We start from the raw sequence: 20,719 nt of genomic DNA, 5'->3' as shown, positions 1-20,719 counted from the left end.
ATTAAAACAGATGGCCAGTCAGCAGGGTCTAATGGCGCAGCCTTTTTGTAAACTGATGCTGAATCGCTGGGCGGTGCTGAAGTGGAGGGAAGAGATGTCTATGAAGATTCTCAGTCATCCAGGTCATAGTTATCCAACGAAGGTTAAAATCAAGGGCAACTGGACCTGGTTGAAGATACTGGAAGACGTTTCGTCCCTCATCCAAAGGACTTCTTCAGTTCTGACTGACTGGCAGGGAAACTCAGCTATTTAACCTCAGTGGGGTCGTTGGCCCCACTGAGAGTGGAGTTTGGGTGAGATCCTGGATGGAGAGGTATGGGCAAGGCAAACTGTATAGCCTACAGAAGGAATTCAGGTAAAGCTGTATATTTAAGAGAATGTCACCCTCGCGCAACATCAGTTGCCGACTGTCAACACCAACTGACCCAGACTGGAACAGTCCATAGACAGGTTTCTTTATTATTGTCAAAGTACTACATAAGCCTCAGAGCTACTCAGAATGTTGCCTTAGCCTCTGTTGAAGCGATGAACAATCGGAAGTCTTTAACAAAGTTGATGAATATGCTACCGTCCGTTATCCAAGGCCACTTCTTCAGCTTGACCTTCCACCCACCCCTAGTAGTAGGCATAGGTATGATCACATTATCTCATGTAAAATGTTCCCACATCGTTTACTTCCCTAAATTCTCTAGAAAAGGGGAAGACACCACACATTGCGCTAACAAGGTATCATGGGACAAGGAATAAGGTTGATAGACAAACGTGAAAATATGTGGGATTGGAGTGGTGAAAAGAAATATTTTGATTATTTAAGAGGCCTTTTCCCTGTTTATCACTTCTCAACAGAACAATGACATGATGCAGTTGAGGTATGCTTGCCTGATCTTATAGCCTCGTCAACTTAGATACTGCTGCATGTGTCTAATGTTACAAGACACTGGTGATGGAGCTCCAGAAAGAATACACCAGGTATTATGTTTATCTCAATGACAGCATTTTGTAGACTGTATTGAAATTGACTCTGTTTTACCAGGTCACCGGAAACCTTCTACATTCTTGTCGCTGACATTTTTATCGGAGATCGAGTCTTGTCCACTCAAGGAATGAGCTTGTGATTCTTCTTGTATTTTTCTGCTGATGTTTATTAACTGGAGACTGGAATACCTACTGCATGGTGACACTTCTAGAAGATGCTACAATCTTTATAACTTTTATCAGTATTTTATAACCTTGTTAATTTTATATATCCACTTTACCTTGTGTTCCAAACTGGTATATTTACTGATAGCTAGGTTTCAGAGAGCTGTGCTGTATGTTCTGTACTGTGTGCTCTTTTCAGCGTGAGCTTTCCTTTTCTTTTTCAATGCGTGTTCGTTGAATTTGGTTCTCGGTTACACTGTGGTTATTTTATAGCTACAATCTGAAATTATTAATTTTTTTTTTGTATTTAATGTCAACTTGTGGCATGACTTTGAAATAAAACAGGAAAATGTATTATTGGGTTTGTCCTCATTTTATTTAACCAGGAAGTCTCTTTTTTGTTTCTGAATTTTCGACATACCTCCACAAGTACCTGAACGAACAAACATTCAGACAAATGTGCCTAACTGATATAACCTATAAGCAAATCAGTAAAAATGATGTACATTTATTATATCAACAAATAATCAAGGTAAACTTCTGCATATTTCTCCCCCTCTAGAAACTCCATAAAAGATCTCCTTATCTTCTAAAAGGTAGAGTATTTTCCCTTAATCATCAATTCAAGTTTTTCAAGTGTAAGAGAGTGTGATAGACCCTCAAGCTAACTGTGTAGGCTTGTTAACCACTTTCCAAAACTTGGCTATAGTATGTTTATCTTATCTGCAGGACTTCGGTCTCCAAAAGTCCCCAAAGGTTAAGCAATTTAGGGCATACTGACAACCTTACACATGTAACATTATGAAAGAATTTCCAAACCCCCTATACAGAAAGCTTGGATAATTGGGCTGTCCCAAAGAATATGAAATGGTTTGCCATTTGTTCCACATTTAACACATAGGGATGCAGGGATTAACATTTTTTATATATATTTTTAAGAGATGCTTGGGCTAAATGGCAGCATAAGATAGGTATCATATATTGAATGTAAATGAGCATGAAAATTAAGTATATAAGAAAGGCATTTTTAAAAAATGTGTTTGTTAAATCCATGCCTGAAGTCTTGTGTGTCTTTGCTAAACAGCTATAGTGTATCAGAAATAATGTTTACTATGTTCACTATCATAGTTTAAACCTGTGGCATGCTAGCACTAGCTAATTATAATGTAGCAGAAAACAGAAGTACAGCTGAGGCTGACGGGAATGTCATGAAAGTTTTGGACATATTTTTACCTGATCGTAGCGCTAGATGAGGTTTGTTTATTATCTAATGTAACAACAGAACAGTTTCTGGAAAAGAGATGTTGCTGTTGTAAATTTAAGTACCCCAAGTACATATTTTGTATTAGTTAAGGCAAAAATCTCAGAACCTGAGTACAAAAAACAAAACTATCTGCACCACAATAAGTAAGTGAGAAAATATGTTTTGTCGTCTAATTCCTGTGAGACTAACTCTTTTGAACTGAAAACTGAATTTTTTTAGCATGGGGTAACCGAGCAGAAACTTGGAAATCATGACCTGGGTCACCTCCCTCTCCACCTCCCAGCTGGTCTCTGTATCTGTCACCAACAGGCTCCACCTCCCAGCTAATCAGGATCAGCAGCCATGAATGAGACACAGCAAGAGAGTCTGGAGAGACCCGTCACTGACACAGAAATCAAACTGTAACCGGGCCGCAACCGCTGAACCACGTGCAGACGGCTGGAACCACGAGAGAGGGGAAACAGGTGAAGGCCGTGGGAAAGATTTTTAACAAAGGAGGAGACTGACGGACAAAGACAGGAGCGTGAGTTCATCCTCCAGCTTCTCCAGTCCTGTACCATCAGCCATCCTGTCAACTCTGGCCCTCTTAACGCCTTCCCAGAAAAGACGGGGAGAATAGACCAGGAGAAAGAATTGTGTTGAGAGGTAAGTGAGGCAGGTGAACGTGGGTCGAGGCTGAGGGCTTAGCCTGCAGCCAGGCCACAGTGCTGCTTCCCTGCTGTAGCTTTAGGCCAAAGCCTCTTACTGCTCTTCGTCCCATGCCAGCACTTACAGGAGCCATTATGGTACCCTGCAAGTACACACACTTGGCTCCAATATGTGTGTTTGTTGCATAAAGTCTGAATGGTTTCTCTGCTCACAATTTAGATGACATTAGAGATTACCTCTTGACAGATAAGCCAACCGTTTTTGGTCTCCAAAGCGGTTAGAAATGGATACAGAAAAGAATGAATGAATGTAGCAAAATTGTTGTATTAAAAAATAATCATATGAAGTACCTTAAAAGCAGGAAACAGGAGCCTAAAGAGATAGTAAAAAAGCATGATCAATGTGATAATATAAACAAAATATTTGGGTCAGGATAAGATAAAATCAATGTAGTTTGACCAAAAAAGTCAGGTCAGTGTCGTCTTTAATGTCTTGTTTTGTTCGAACAAAAGTCCTAAACCTTGAAATTCAGTTTTCAGTGAATTAAGACGACGGGAAGCGTCAAATCCTCTCATTTCAGAAGATGAAACCAGAGAATGTTTAACTATTTTCACTTGAAAAATGACTGAAACGACTAACCAATTATCAAAATACCCCTAAACTCAAGGCCTGCTTACTAACTTTTTTACTGTGCTTTCATCCACATCTTTGCGAACATGAGATGCCTGTAGAACCTTTTACCCATAAAAATGTCTTAAAGTTGCACAATTAAATCAGTGCTTGAACATTCGCAGTGCTGACTATATAATGAAGCTAGTATTGGGGCACACTTGATAATTTGGCTTGGACCTCACTGTTACTGCAGTTGAGCTCAGAACAATGTGAATTAGCTTTAAACAAAGCACCAGTTCAGTACAACAACTACTTCTCTCTCCTGAGCTGCAGTGTTTCCATCAGTGATAATACTAAAAACTGGTTTACTGCAGCCAATTATTATTTTTTAAGAATGATATTACGACCAGCTGAACATATGGCAAAGGTAACTGATGTAACCCCCAAGACCCCTAGTCAGGTTGCTGGAGTTTTATTAAAGAGATTGTTCAACATTTGGGGAAACGCATGTATTTGCTTTCTTGCTGAGAGTTAGGCAAGAAGATTGATAACAATATCATGTCAATCTGTTTGTTATGAAGCTGGAGCTAGCAGGTTAGCTTAGCATAGATCATGGAAATAGGGGAAACAGCTTGCCTGGTCCTAATGTTTAAAAAAATTTTTTTCACACTTCAGTTTTTGTACAGATTGAACAAATGAGATATGACATGTTACATAGTGACCTTTAGAGGTGCTGGTAGGCAGAATATTTACCTTTACCTTACATGAGAGTTGAATCAATCTTGTCATTTAACTCTCAACAAGTACAGCAGTTACATAGACGTCTAATATGTTAAGAAAAGTGTGGATCATTTCATGCAGATCTCTCACATAATTCTTGGAAATGGTTTTGGAATAGGGTGTGTAAAACAAATACTAGGATACAAGGTCCCTTTGAGTTGTATTTTACTTTAATTTTGTAATTTCTCTAAAGAACATCTAATAGGAAGATACAGATATTTGGTAAAAAACTATTAATCGCAAGTTAAATAAGCTGTTCGAGGATTTGAAATAACTCCTCCCCCTACTTGAGTACTTGGTATCATTCCACCCCTGACTTTTGTGCTATTTTTTGCAGAGACTGAACCCCAGAACTCATGGAAGACATGGAAACATTAAACTTTCTTTGTCAACGATGAATGCTTCAGGTCTCTGCGTGCCTCTGAATCCCTGCAATGTGAGTCAGAACTGATACACATACAGTACACATGCTTGTTAGAAGAGCATTAAGGACCACACACAGAGATTAGCAACCAAGGCATTAGCAAGATTGCTGTTGGCCCATTACATGAAAATCTCTGACCAGGTTTACTTGGTGTCTTATGAGTTGCGACGATGGAGAGTTGAGGTTTCAAACATTAAGGTCATCTCTTTTTTTATTCTGAATTATTCAGAAGGATATGAGTCACATACTTTCTGATTCCTTTCATTAAACATGTAATGAAACTGTTGATGTTAGCATCTTGAAACTTTGTTTTTGTTGTTATGGACTGGTTATGCTAACTAATGGCATCATTTACAAGGTTAATTGCATAGTAGAAAATCTGTCAGAGACAATAGGCAGATAAATTATGAAGGGGTGTGTAAAGAATTTAGAGACAGAGAGAGAGCTCAGCTATCTGTGAAAGCTTGTTTATGACAAAAAACCTGCAAAACATTCCCATCTGGCTCAGCTGTACCTTATTTTTAGTGCTAACAAAACAAATGTTAGCATGCTAATATCCTTAAATAAGATTATGGAGATGGTAAACATTATACCTACTCAACATCAGCGTGTTAGCATAGTGATGTTAGCATTTATCTCAAAGCATTTCTGTTCCCGGGTACAACCTCACAGTGCTGCTAGCATGACTGAAGGCTCTTAGTCTAGTTAGGTCCCAGAAGTCTTCTCTAACATCTACAGTTCTGTACAGGTCTAAAAGTGAGACTCAGTACCTGTGTCTTTAAGACCTGACCCAACTAGACACTAATTGCCACTGCCAAATAAGAGACCTAAACCTAAACCAAGACCTGATGCTTTATTTTTCTTATTTTCATCCATTACAAGCTGATGTAACACATTGGCCACACTCTGTCTATGTTTTGTATCTTGTCCATGCAAGGACACAGATGATTGGCACCGTCAGAGAAGGAAAGACAAACATTTCTCAATAAATTCTGATTGAAAATAACACGACCTGAACCCCAAAACACTAAACAAAACAAAATAGCTGAAACCTGAACATCGCCAGCTGAGTAGAAGAGCTCTCCTAACCATAGCAAAGTTTTATAATGTGAATTTGAATAAGGCATATTTCTGTATTCTGTTTTCAAAAGCATGATGAAATTGATTCCACGGACACTGTTATTTTCTGTTATTTAAAGACATTTATCTCTGTTTGCATTCCATGTGACCTTACTGTACATGAGGCTCAGACTTGAGACAGATTGAGAATGAGTTTTACCTTTTAAGCTTTTTAAGCATGGGACAGCGTAACAAATGAATTGTGGAAACTTTCTTTACTTCACAGTTACCAAAAATGTAGTCTTGTATGAGTGCTAATTGTTAGCATAATCCTCAGCACATTTGGGTTTGTAAGTTGTTTAATGGGGTTGGGGTAACAGGGAGGGCCAAGATGTCAATTTTAGTACAGACCTACAGGTCTGTGTTTGGGACAGTTGCCAGATTGGCACCCTGTGGTCTTGGATTAGAGGCTCTGTCTTGGCATTAGCTGAACATTGTGTGACTTGCTACATATGGATGAACTTGGCTGGAAATTAACAGTATGCTATAAATGCTGCTCTTTAAAAGGTTTACTGCCCCTGTTCAAGATAAATCTGTGGATCTTTTTTACATATAATGTGTCTTAAATATAGATTACTTTGATCTAGAATGTGGGTGTGGCACGTCCAACTAAATGTTAATCTACTTATTGGACCACTAATGGATCATTAATACACTTAGCCCTTCCCTCCTGTGACAGGGGTTGTCTTCATCACTGATGTAGTCTGGGCTTGTTGTTTTTCAGCCACACAAGCTCTTTATGTTGCCAACTTGTTTGTTTTTCCTAAAATGAATTACCAGGCAAAATGTCATCTCAGTTCCCTTCAGGTCTGATTCAATAATCCATTTAAATTGATCAATTTAATTTCATTATAGCTCCAAACTGGACTGTGTTCCAGCATTAAAAATTTAGTATTTTTCAAACAACCAGAGACTGCAGCGCAAACTAAATAAATAAGTTAACTGTAGTATTTTATCCACTGTATTTACAACAGTAAAATGTGTAAAGAATAAAAATTCTTCTTCAACTTTGCTTAACATAGTTAAGTGGAAACAAAGGATGTTGTCTGCAGTACTGCACCTTCGGCATTGTGAATGAGGGTAACAAAGAAAAGCTGGCTCAGTGGGGGAGAAAATGATTCAGCAGTCATAACTGCAACAACTATGGCTCCTACTTAAGCGATAGGATTAGCCCCAGGAATCCAAATAAGCCTTAACACAGCCCCCACCAGACAATTTAACCCTTTCCTTCACTAGTCTCCGATGTTCAGGTGAGCCACATGGCTGATTGTCTCTGTGGTAGCCCTGCTATGTCTATTACTGTGTGGTACTTAAGTTAACATGTCCACATCCACATGATTACTGGCTCCCCTATTTGTGTCGACTGCTGCTGCCAGTCTAATCAATATCTATATATGAACAATTGATCAAATGTCTCTTTCAGTTAATTGTTTTGGTTTTCTGGCCCGAAAATTCTGCTGTAATCGACCTTGTTTTCAGCATTAGCAGGCGGCTGTTTTTAGCAAAAATGCTCAAAAAAACCCACCATATGCTACTTGCGCATCACTAAATGGCAGACGGACAAAGTTAGCAGCTAGCTGGTGAACACAGTGGAGCATTTAGAAACTAAAGAGCCAGATATTATCCTCAGGAGTTGGTGAAGACCAAAACAGAGCTATGGGGGAGCAAATATTGGACAACATCTGGTGGCCAGAAACAAGACTCCAAATGCGTGCTAATGTTGCTTTGTATTAGTTAATTTCAAAGCATTGTTTGTAGTGTCCATAAATTACATGCTTTTGTTTAAGTTTATGTATAATTCATTAAATTAGTTTGTTCTTTCAGTTGGATGATGTCTGTGGTTTGCCTCCTTTGCAGAGCCCACACATGGTGACTTCTGATGTCCTGGTATCGACCTGAGGCTGAACCATGGTCATTCTTCAGCAGGTAGGTCATGTTGGGTAGAAATGGCTCGATCTGCTCAGAAGCTGCTTTCATCTCGCACACTGTTATTTTTCCTCATCATAGTTTTTTAACATCTACAGCCGACATATCTTTTTCACAATTGATCGTTTGCTAAGCCCTTTCTGTTGTCATGAGTTTACAATGTACATCTTAAAATTCCCAGTAATTTGTTTAACTATGATACTTTAATTTCAAACAATAGCAGACTTCTGATTTCTAGCTGACTACTGTGGAGTTTGAGGGCTGAAATGATGACTATTGCTAGCTGATTATAGCAAACTAGGATAAGATAATGCTAATGCTAAAACTGTCTACTGCTAACTATCCAGCTGAAATCGAAAGCAGGTAAACATGCACTTGATTGTTATATACATGATATCGTGATAGAGATGAGGCTAAAGCTGTATTTCCCAGGCAAAAAGTCAGTATCGTCACAGGCTAATGATCCACAGAAGAAATTAATATAAAGAAGCAGCATTGTTGCAATGCGTATTGCTGGGTGGAGCTCGTAAGTCCTAGTTTTAAAGTACAGTATTGTAAATAAAAATGTAAGTATTTAAATGTTCTAACACAACTCTTGGATGATTTGGCTGCTAACTATAGAAACGCATACAAGAAATACAAAGGTTAGATATATGCTTTGATGGTTCAGCTTTACAAGAGAAAAGGATTTAAGAAGTCTGGCAAATGCCTCTAATGCAAGTTTAGCTGGAGCTGCTGAAGTATAAACGTCTGTAAACCAAACCAGGACATTAGTGTTACTGTTATATAAGAATTTAGATTATCTTCAATTCACATTACATTTATTCATTTAGCCATCACTACCCCTTGGCTTGGCTCCCAAACAGTGGATGTTCCAGTCCTGAACAGGGATTTTTGTAATGTAACTTGTTAGCCCATGTGATAATGTTTGATTTGTTTATGATCATGGTATTACATTATCCTTAGGTTTGTACAGTATTGATTTTAGCGTGTGTAGACAATCATTCCGAGAATTTGGGGCATTAACATTAAAGGCTGACTTTCCAAAATTAAAATAAACAGTAGGTCAATACTGTTGGTTGTAAGCTAGTTAGCAGGCCATGCAAATGTTTGCAGCTTACCTTGGAGCAGATAAACCAGTTAAATCCATTACTTCACTTTTAGTCTTCTTTGTTTAGTTTTGGAAAGGGGATACCAACCTCCAAACTCTAGTATTGTTCTTACTGCAGTCCAAAGCACACTTTTTCTGCTTGTGTAGAAGTCCAAAGACTGACAGACTTGTTCCCGGTTACTGATGCTAAGCTGTGATTGGACAATTGCTATACAGGGGTCAGGATCTAGCAAATGGTCAATTATCATACACTCACTGATGCCTCTGACCTTCTGAGCAACTACATACATAGCAGCATTTAGTGCCTGTTTCAAGGGTGTCTGAGTATTAGCTGTTGGAGAAGGACAGAAAGTCACTCTTTTCTTTTCCTCTTGCCAATCCCAAATCACCTTTGTAGGTGACACTGTTCATGAAGAGCCTGCTTAAAACACAGATAAGCAGAAGGCAATTATAATATCAATAAAAGATTAGATGGAACTTGATAAATAGATTTTTGCAACAGCAAAATCAGATAGGGCAAATAAGAATATAATGGATTAATTATATAGCAAAAGGAAGGTGTTAAGAATAAATGCGGTGTGTTAAAGGGTCAATTCACCCAAGTTAAAAAAAAGTCCTGTTCTCACTCACCTCTAGTGGTAACTATTTTTGGACAGATGGCCCAGGTTTAAGATTTCTTTCTCAGAGATTTCTGCCACTACCCTGAAGCAATGGAAACTATTTTGTTGGGCTCACAGCATTGAAAAATTACATTTTCAGACTCAACATATTTTTCTGGAAACAATGGGCCTTAAGAACTCATTCATCATGAGATGAAAACATAACACATTGTTTGTAAATATACATTGTTATTTGTAAATATGGCTGCAAAGTTTAGTCGACATAATCAACAACGTCGATTATAAAAATGCGTTGACGCAAAATTTCGTTGTCGACGCATCATTACAGAGATGATGTTTAAGTGTAAAGATTTCCTCATTAAATCTCCTTTGAGAAGTTTTAAAGCGAGAAATCAACAGTGCAGATTTTGAATATTGGCAGTTTTAAAGTAAGTTGATGGTCAATCAAAAATGTGCTCAAATGTTTTCGGGGTTGAGAAGCTCCACAAGCGCCCGCGAGTAGCCGTCTGGCCAGTCACGCCCACAAAGCCCTCTGGTCCCAGTCACACAGACCACTGCAGCAGCAACAGAGCAGCAACGACAGAGGCTACTACACTGCCAGTGTACAGTTGTGGTTACAGTACTTACTTTTATTTTTATTTACTTTTTATTTTATATTTTATATATATTTTATATTTTTTTATATTATATTTTATTTCCAAGGCTATTTAAAGAAATCTTCATTGATGAAATATGCTATTTGATTTGAGGGTCTCGGGGTTTCTCCCAGAGCATTAAACATTTAATTTCCTGCATTCTAGAGACATTTTCTGCACCAATTTTTAGTGGAAATGTCTTTATTTACATGAAGGGAAGCAAAATTTATGTGGCCAGTGACAATTCAGAATATAAAAATATAATGCAGTAATCAGCAGCTTGTTTTTTTAGCCTGGACAAGGCAGATGTGTTTCTTCTATATTTACATTGCATTTCATGTTTTCCTATTGTGCAAGTAAACCTTTCTCATAGAATTTTCATTTGTTATTTAACATTTGTTGTTGCTAGCTAATTTTCAGAAAGCTTTTAGCAAATGGAGGCAGTCATGAGAACGTGTAACAGAGGATTAAACTGGACTGTTAAAGTTGCTGTGCTAAAACATGTCAATGAAATCTGAGAAAATCGATTCGAGGCAGACTAATGTGAAGAAGGTGAGACTATCTGTATATGAACCGCACAGCAGGCCTGGACATCTCGTGTATTTTCTATGGGCCAAAGAGAAAATTTGCTGAATGCAACAAATTCACATCACTCATACGTGCCACTTAAAGACAAATCTGTTCATGCATGAGTCCCATTGCTCTTTCTGTCTTCATTGCTAGATGTCAGAAGAGGTAAATGACATGAGCGGACTAAGAGAACACAGAATTATTTACTTATGCCTTGAGATATTCCCTTTAAATAAAAATGTTTTTGCTAATATACAGTATATTATATACTGCATATATGCTCTATCACATTGAAATTTAATCTTTTATGGTTTGATCATTACATAAATTACTAATATTCTAGATTATATTGTAGATCATTTTATACTATATACTAGATATTTTGCTATCTTCTCAGACTATTTTCTTCTTGTTTGTAAAACATGAATTTGTCATTTGTGGACCAGCCAGTGGGTTTGAGTGATTAAAATGAATACAAAAAGTATGATTAATGGAATTAAATTAACTAGATGAAAAGATTAACTAATGTGAGAAAATAACCTTTATGCATTGTTGTTTGACATTTGACTCGCACTGCGGAGTCCTAGCACACTAAATATAGCAGAAGCTGTTGTCTTTCTTCAGTCAGTCAGACGTGTGATTACCTCATATCAGGCCATCAATAGTTCCTCTTCACTAACTAGATCCTGGTGCCTTTCTCCCGCCGGAGTCCTGCAGGGCACAACTCAGACACACTGAGCTGTTTCAATCTCAGCTCAGAGCTTCGGCTATGAATCTCATTCGATGGTCGACGTCTGGATGTTGTTAAATGGAAGCAAAAATAACCTCTTTAAGGTCACGGTCTAGACTCTAGGGGTGAACACTGAGCTGTGTGTAACAGCAGCAAAGTGGAGACAGTGAAAATCTGTGGGTACTTGTAGAAAATAGAAACTTTTTCTCGCATGGAAAAACGGGTTTAAACACACGATTGGAAAAAAAGTACAAATCAGTTTCACTTGGCATATATTCTACTTCAGACTTAACTAGGGCTGGATGATTAATCAAATTTTATTTTTAATTACGAGTTTAGGCTCCAACGATTATGAAAACAAGATAATGAGATAAAATCATTATTGTGCCGCTTTCCGTTTCACAATAACTCTCTCAAACTCAGGCTGTTTAGGTCAGCTTGAGCCAGGATGACAGGAGGGTATAACTGCTTAACAAATTACATATTATTTATACTTTTCTTACTCAACTCCTAATGCGATGAAATTATTCATGTTCCACCCAGGATGAATTGCAATATCTTTGGTGATCCCCTGACATTTTATCTAGTGCCTCCAATAGGTCAAATGTTTTGCTTATCTAGCTAAATATCTCAACATCTGCTAGACTAACAACATAGATTGGAACATATTTCTGTTCAAACATTCATGATTCCCAGATGATGTGTCTTTAGGACTAACGATTGGATGGATTGCTATGAAATTTGGTTTACACATTTATGTTCCCTCCAGTATGAATTGTAATATCTGTAGTGATCCCCTGGCCCTCTAAATTTAGACCTCACTCAGTGTTACATACCCAACCAACATCAAACTCTAAGGTCAAGGGGTATGAATGTGGTCCAGTTTAAGCCTTTTTCAGACTTAATCCTCCCATTCAGAGAGTTGGCAGCTGAAAAAGTAGGCAACTGTGGGCATGTGATGCAACTTTGATATTTCCTAGTTATTCAACATACATAATGAAATAATCACAGGCTCAAAAACAGTAAGATTATAGAAGAAAAGATGACATGATAAAGGTAACACATAACTTGCTCTCACACAGACCTCACACACTCACCTCTGGCAGCTTTTAAATCTTGTTGGTTATTTTTGGTAGTTTGATGGATCTTGTGGGAGTGTAAGAAGAAGTTATGGTGTATTAAAAGCCTTTATTCATATGGCATATTGGTTTCAAACAGCCAGTCACGCAGGTTTCAATCGGGGAAATAATAAAACATTGATTGTTACTTTATTTAATACACAGGAAGTCAGTATTGTGGCATCACACAATTTCATGTCCAACAAATGCAAGTAAACAACTCTCATTATGATATCAAAATATTAATATCGTAAAAATAAAATAAAATAATGAATATGCAAATCATGTCACATAACAATTAAGTCCCATCAACAGATCCAATTAGGAATGTTGTTTATAAAAACGGTTTATAATCGGTTTCTTCTTTTTTTTCCACCAAAATCTACAGCTCATCAATGAGATGTTGTTTTGGTTTTTCTTATTGGCCCAATTTCCAGCCACAGAACGCTGCTGTTTTCAGCACACAAGCTCTGATAAACCCACTGTCTGCCCAGCACCAAACGTCAGAGAGACAAAGTTACCTACTAGCTGGTGACCATGGTGATGCATTTAGCAGCTAAGAGATGAATAATTTTATATTTTTCTGTTAACTAATGCGTTTGCCATACCAGCTTTATAAGTGTATAATATGTCAATGTTGTTTTTACAGCTTGATGCAGTGCCTTAAATAGCCAAAATAGAATTTTTTATGCAGGCTTATTATTGCTTCCATAATGTCGTGAAGATTCTCAGTCATCCAGGTCATAGTTATCCAGAGAAGGTTAAAATCAAGGGCAACTGAACTTGGTTGAAGATACTAGAAGACGTTTCGTCCCACTTCCAAGAGACTTCTTCAGTTCAGAACTGAATGGACATTAGGAAAGCACTTGGATGCTTCCATAATGTCTTTTTTAGACATTCAGTCTCAGCCATTTCGACTTCTAAAGCCTAACAGGTTGCATGAAGAAGAAGTTTGAGTCTCTCTTGGCAGTCAAGCCCATTTTGCTGACTTGTCTACCTTGAAACAGCACAGCAGGAGTGTAAAAGTGAACCAAAACAGTAAATTTATGGGTAGCACTTTATAATAACTAATGCTTTATAGTGTGTAGTTAAGTATTAGTAAATACAGAATTCATCACTTATAAAGCATTGTTCATTCATTAATACACATTAGTAAGTCATTCATAAACACAGTTATAAATGTTTTTGTCATTAAAATTATACTTAATTTATAAATAGTGAACCGATCATTTTTTTTTCATACTTATATATATATATATATATATATATATATATATATATATGTATGAAAATACAATTATTAAGCACATTATAGATTAATAAAGAATACAACATGTGTAACTATGTTTATAAATGACTTCTTAATGTGTTATAATGTAAGAACAATGGTTTATAAATGATGAATTAAAAATGTACTAATAATTAACAACTGCTTCATAGTGTGTAGATAACAAGAATAAAACATTTATAACTCTATAACTATGAATGACTTACTAATGTGTATTAATGTATGAACAATGCTTTATAAAAGATGAATTACGTATTTACTAATACTTAACTACACACTATAAAGCATTAGTTATTATTATATAAGTGCTACCAATTTATGAGCTGGACAGTTAAACAATAAGCTAAAACTCACTGTAAACCTCGAGAAAGCAGAAGGAGCTACAGATTGTCACACAGTTATAGGACACATTGTTATAAAGATATAGATTGTAGCCCATGTAAGTTTCAGTCATACATTATAGACACTTGTGTTCATGTTTTCACACCAAAACCGAGCACTATTGTATAAGACATGTTGACCCATTCACATCGACTGCAGACACAGGTTTAACCCGTGTTAAATCCTCCTGGGTGTAAGTCTGGAAGCAGAATTAGCTTGGCTGTTCTTTGTTTTCTCTGCGTTCCTTCTTGCTTGTTGTTGCTATGCCTTACCTCAACTTCACCTCATTCACCTATGACATACAACGCACAGTTTAGGCCCCAGAAGGCCTCTGAACATCACAAAAATGGGACTGTCACAACAACAGCCATACTGTTTCACACATCCCATTTATTTATTGATATTTTCTTGTTTTAAAAAAGTTGGCAGCTTTAAATTTAAGTTTGTGTTGTATTTAACCGCTCAGTAACATACAGCTTGAAAAGCAAAATGTTAAATGCATACTTATTTTTCCCTTTCCAATTAAGCTTTTGTGTGCAAGTTTTTATTTGAGCATGTACATTTTTTCTATTGCACAAAATCAACTTTCCTCTTTCAGTTTTCTTTTTCTTTTAAACATTTAATTTTGGCCTTATTATCCTAACTACTTATATATTTGCTATTATCTTTTTTAATTTTCTATTTACTATTGTAAATGTTAATTTTGGGGTACAGTTATTTATACTTAACCACAACTGTGTTTTATAATCCAGGGCGACTATGTGTGGTTGGACCTTAAAACGGGCCGAGAGTTTGACGTCCCTGTGGGAGCCGTGGTCAAACTATGCGACTCTGGACAGATCCAGGTCCTGGATGATGCAGGCAGGGTAAGTCAACAGCAGAACAGGAAGTGCACTGGTACTTTTGCTGTATGTACACACATACGTATCAACCTGCAGACACAGTATAGAAATTTAATAAACTCAGTTTTTGTTTGTAGTTTGTGATATTGTTCTGTATGACTTCAGATTGGATATGATGATTGTTTCTTCACGTTAATTATGTTTTTTGAATCAGGAAAGAATCACAGTGGTGGTCTATAAGAAGCCTTTAAACTAAACTGAGATATAAGTCTCAATAAAATCAATCAAACTTAACACACACATCTTATCTACTTACTTTAATAACTGTTATTATTATCCTGTATTTCTTTTATTTATGGTTCTCCTAAAAGGAGAATTCTTCTTCTTTTTTCAACTTTCTGTCTTATTTTTGTAGTTTTGGCGATTATCTCTATCAGTAAAAATGTTGTACCCATTAAGTTAATTGCTGGAATCTGAGAATGTGGCATTAAGAGAAGTCAAACTGGGCAAGAAACACAAGCGGACAGACAAACAGACAGGTTGTAGAAAAAAATTAAATTAAATTAAGTTATTTAGAAGAGAAAACAAAGGCGAATGGTAAAATAAATTATTACTCAAACTGTCTGTTGTAAACATCCATCACAGTTTACAGATTGACCTTGTATCCGCTGCACTTGTCATAGTTATAAAATCAAAACAATCTTTATTTGTCAACACTACACAAGTACAATGTTTAGAGAAATGATAGTTTGCTATAGTCTGAGAACTTAAAAGGTTAAATTAAAGTTAAAAGACAGAGGTTTAAATAAAAGAGACATAGTATCACTGTACTATGATAATATGATGAGGGTGAGTGATTAACATGAAAGTCATTTCTGAGATTCTATCAGCCGAGCATACAGTCTTTAAACAAGGTCCATATTAAGGAGTGTGACAGCTTAAAGAAAGAAACTTCTCCTCGGCTTCTCTTGTCTGCAATGAGGGATTGTAATCTTTTTATTTCTATTATATGGTGTTTAATGTCTGTATGTTTGTTGGATGCTTTGTTTATTTTGTGAAGCACTTCTATGCTCCTGAAATGTGCCATATAAATACAATTACTTACTTATTAACAACATGTCAGGTTTGTTCGCTTTCCGGGATCAGGATAACCTGTTGGCTTGTTAACAACCTCTCTGATCATCTGAATTGTCCCGGTTGGACTTTTTTCCCACATATTAGCAATCTTATCATAACCAATACAAAAAAAAAATTACCCAAGATGTAATAAACCAGTTTTCCATACCACTATCTCTCTAATCTGCTCTGACTTGTCTTTCTCCACTCACACAGGAACACTGGATTTCCCCTCAGAATGCCACCAACATCAAGCCCATGCATCCGACCTCCATCCACGGGGTGGAGGACATGATCCGTCTGGGTGACCTCAACGAAGCTGGCATCCTCCGCAACCTGCTCATCCGCTACAATGAATGTGTCATCTATGTTAGTACCCCACTGTAACACCCACTGCACATCTTATCCGCGAAGAGTAAACACCTGTTTACAGTCACCTACAGTATATTAGGGACACACAAGGTAAAGCAAAGCTATTTACATGGACGGAGTAAGATGACATCTGGCCACAGCCCGGTTAAGTTCTTATTCAGGTTAAGCTGTTTACATGTACCTTCGTTACCCTGCAGTTGAGTTTACTTATTACCCTAAATAAAGCAATTAACAGAATGTACCGAAGTCGCTCTTAGATTGAGTACTTGAGGTTTACTTAATAAGGAGATAGAAACTGGGATTTCTACAAAACCGTATTGCATTTACCAAAGTTATATCAGGTAGTGCCATCACGCCTCAGTATTCTCAAATAGATCATTCTCTACAGCGTGTTCTCACCTAAACTGGGCTGATCTGTGGCACACTGCACTTGGTCACACCTATATAGGAGCTTTATTGAGAGACTGAGCAGGCTTAATTAGGTTTATGGTGGATATTGTCTAGTAGTTGGTGCTTAACAGCTCAGTTGACCAAATGGGGAAAGCTCCTAAAAACTTGTACTTTGGTGTGTATTCCTTTCAGAGTCTGCCCACTTAGTTCTATAATGGTCTTTGCTTGCTTTGTTCTCTTTCTCCATGTAGACAAATTGTGGTGGAAGGGTGAGTAAAGTTGAAAATTTCTGTGACAAAAACTTTGCTAACACGCTTTTGTGATGCCACATCTTCCTAACATTATTTTTTTTGTTCTCTATATTTGTTGTATTAAACTTGTCACTGCAGTAACTGTTGGTGGTAAGAGCAACAGTGGATGTAATTGTTATCCCATTATATTATGTGTAGCACATTGCATACACAAAGGTGCTTCAAAGTGCTTTACATAAGTAAAATTGAGAATTATAACATAAAACGTTGAAAGGCAAATTTCAGGAGCCATTTTCAAAAAAGGAAGTTAACTTCCATAAACAAAACGTTTTTTTATCTGCAAAGTCATGGTAATACTTATTATACTTAATACTTTTAATTATTACATATTATTATTACGTGTTATTATTATTATTTTATTATTACTATTATTATTATTGTTGTTGTTGTTGTTATTGCTTCTCTGGGGATCTTTAGCATAATGCTACCTGATGACTTTAGAGGCAGAGTCACCTGACAAGGGGTGTCTAGATTCCACAATGAACACATCCATTCAAGACAGTCAGAGAATATAGTTTGCACCTAAACCGATGAGAGATTTATAGACTAGCACCATCGATTTAAATTATTTTATGACACACTGGAAGCCAATGCAGAGGCCTGAGGATTGGCATGATGTTTTAGTTTGAATCAGCTGAAGTCACATGGTGAAAATGAAAGCATGGACACGTTTCTCTAGGCCATGCCTGGACATGATGCATCCTCTCATTCTTACATGTAAGCTAATACTACAGTATGTACATTTTGTTATTGAATTGATCTGGATGTTAAAATAAATTGTTTGAGATTCTGAGAAATACGCTTATTTGCTGTCTCTCAGAGTTAGATGAGAAGATCAATACCACTCACAAATACTAGACGCGGCCTGGCCTGCCTCTGTCCAAAAAACATTTGTTTTTACGCTTTGTTTTTTGTACTGATTAACCCAAACTGAGCTGATCTGTGCCACACTGCACCTGGTAATGCCTATGTTGGAGCTGTATTGAAAGACTGAGAGGCTTAAATAGTACGGCTTAAACAAATGAGATATAACCTGTTAATCAGTGAGCTTAAGAGGTGCTCGTACTGTAGGTGGATTTTGTTACCTACGGACAGAGCCAGGCTAGCTGTTTCCCCCTTGCTGCCAGCTTTTATGCTAAGCTAAGCTAATCAACTCCTGATTCTAGCTTGATATTGATCATCTCATGATTGCACTAGGATCTCTGGCTTGGTTTCTGGTTTTCAAGACAGAGAATCGCTGACCGTCATCCTTTCTTCTCCCGTCCAAAGCTAATAATTTCTGTTTTATGTGTATTCACTGTAGCTGAAGGCAGGTCAGACAAATCAGATCAGAAAAATTATGGGACTATACTCACTTGGTGACTGAGCAAGGAACATATTGGAGTTGTCTGCATAATTATGAATTAAGATATTAATTTTATTGTTGTGCAAAATTCAGCCGAGTGGAACCATATATATGCCAAATAAAGGAAGTATTGAGCCTAGGGGAACTCCACACAATCACGTTGGTCCACTCAAATTCATAGTAACTGGTTGAGACATATAGTTTAATACATATAGTCCTGAAGGTGGGACTTCTCATCTCATCACAACTTCAAACTCACTTGATTTGTAATCGCATTATAATGATAAATGGTATTTTTGTGACACTTTATTTAGTTAACCGGCAGTTGAGAACTGGCTGTATGTCAGACTTTTGCTCAGGCAAAGTTTAACACATGGGTACTATAAAGTATTGATCAATGGGGATTTTTTTGACCAACTTTAATCTTGCTACTATTTAAATTTTTATAATTTGAATATTAATAGATGTATTAAAAAATTGAATCCAGGGGATAAGATGAGTGAAAGTGAAAACTTGACATCAACAGCAGTTCTTTGGTCCCTAATTATGATAAACAAAGGTTGACATCAGAAGATATAGAGGTATATATTTCAGTGATGATCTTTTAACATTGTTGTTTTATTCATATGTCTTCTTGGTTTCTATATGTTACAGTGCATTCTTTTCTGACTTTTTGCTCCAGCTTCTTCACTAACGTTTAATGCGTTATAAAACACATTTGGATGCTTCACTACAATGATTTTTGAAAGTTGAAATTTGCTGTAAGAATTGCAATTTCATGTGATTAATGCAATGGCTTCCGCAATCCTTGAGTTCATTTTGTGAATTGCTTTTCCAATCAGTCAAATTACAGCAACAAGCAAAACAGAGTATGATAGGCTGGAAATGATTAACACTAGAAATGCCAATGAATCAAAGAGAAGACAAGTGATCGGGGCAAATAAAGTAAGATCATATCTACAGCGATCTTGTATGATTTGGAAAACACAACAACAGTGCTTTGAAAAGTCACAAGGGGACATTGTGAAATATTCTGCCTCTGAAATGCATGATAGTAAATTATTGCAGTTTACTTCAGTGTTTGGAACATGAACTCTTCTGTTTTGGGGTTCCTGCAGACATATACAGGCTCAATCCTGGTAGCAGTTAATCCCTACCAGCTGCTGCCCATCTACACTCCAGACCAGATCCGCCTCTACACCAATAAGAAGATAGGCGAGTTGCCGCCGCACATATTCGCCATAGCAGACAACTGTTACTTCAACATGCAGCGAAACAACAAGGACCAGTGCTGCATCATCAGGTAGGTGTGTGTGTGTGTGTGTGTGTGTGTGTGTGTGTGTGTGTGAACATGCAGTAAAGATGGGCTCAAAATGAAGCACATACAGCACTCATAAACAACTAGGACTTAATGAAGTTTACACCAACAGTATACACAACTTTCCCATACTAAAAGGTTGAGAACTGCTGATGTATTGACAGTTAATATTGTCTGTCAAATATAACGTTGAAAGAGTTATTTCAAAGGATCAATACCACTCTCATTTCAGTACACAGAAGCAACAGCCATCAGCGGGTAACAAAGCTTAGCACAAAGACTGGAAACATTAGCCTAGCCGTAAAACACTGAAATAACTTGAGCTGCCCAGATGAGTATATTAATATTTTGATCAGCTCCTCTCCTCTCTCATCTGTATTCTGCTGGATGGTCAGAAGACACATTTAGAAAGATTTTAGTCAGTAAATAAAACTGAAACTCCATAAGTAAGACGCACTGTTTGAATGAAGACAGTCAAGACTCTCCTTTTGATTATCAACCTGTCAGTATGCCGTGGTGTAGAGAGCGAGCAGTGTATAAAGACTGAGAGTAGCTAATTTTCTGTGATTTTCACCAAATCCACCAAGACATTTATTAACTTATTCTCTGAACAACCGCAACCCCGGACGTGCTGGGAATGACATAAGAATTCTGCTGGG

At 37.1% G+C, this 20,719-nt stretch overlaps 2 protein-coding genes across 4 annotated transcripts in view; both read left to right on the top strand.

The window, feature by feature from the left end:
* capn5b (calpain 5b) overlaps positions 1-1,494 on the top strand; it is a 64,449-nt gene extending 62,955 nt beyond the window's left edge. Inside the window, exon 15 of the mRNA XM_046039945.1 lies at positions 847-1,494. Coding sequence (XP_045895901.1) covers positions 847-891 — 45 coding nt within the window. The 3' untranslated portion in view covers positions 892-1,494. The remainder of the gene's footprint in view (positions 1-846) is intronic.
* myo7ab (myosin VIIAb) overlaps positions 950-20,719 on the top strand; it is a 51,257-nt gene continuing 31,487 nt past the window's right edge. For 2 of the 3 annotated variants that reach the window (XM_046039943.1, XM_046039942.1), the window contains exons 1-8: positions 950-969; positions 1,703-1,736; positions 2,624-3,049; positions 4,782-4,880; positions 7,845-7,913; positions 15,119-15,232; positions 16,541-16,693; positions 19,861-20,045. In XM_046039943.1, the coding sequence (XP_045895899.1) occupies positions 7,896-7,913; positions 15,119-15,232; positions 16,541-16,693; positions 19,861-20,045 (470 nt within the window). In that variant the 5' untranslated portion in view covers positions 950-969; positions 1,703-1,736; positions 2,624-3,049; positions 4,782-4,880; positions 7,845-7,895. Of the gene's footprint in view, positions 970-1,702; positions 1,737-2,623; positions 3,050-4,781; positions 4,881-7,844; positions 7,914-15,118; positions 15,233-16,540; positions 16,694-17,337; positions 17,356-19,860; positions 20,046-20,719 lie in introns of all 3 variants that reach the window. The other variant, XM_046039941.1, reaches the window with a different exon arrangement.

Source organism: Micropterus dolomieu, linkage group LG23 (assembly GCF_021292245.1).
Source record: "Micropterus dolomieu isolate WLL.071019.BEF.003 ecotype Adirondacks linkage group LG23, ASM2129224v1, whole genome shotgun sequence".
Classification (NCBI taxonomy): Eukaryota; Metazoa; Chordata; class Actinopteri; order Centrarchiformes; family Centrarchidae; genus Micropterus; species Micropterus dolomieu.
This window is presented reverse-complemented; position numbering and strand designations above follow the sequence as displayed.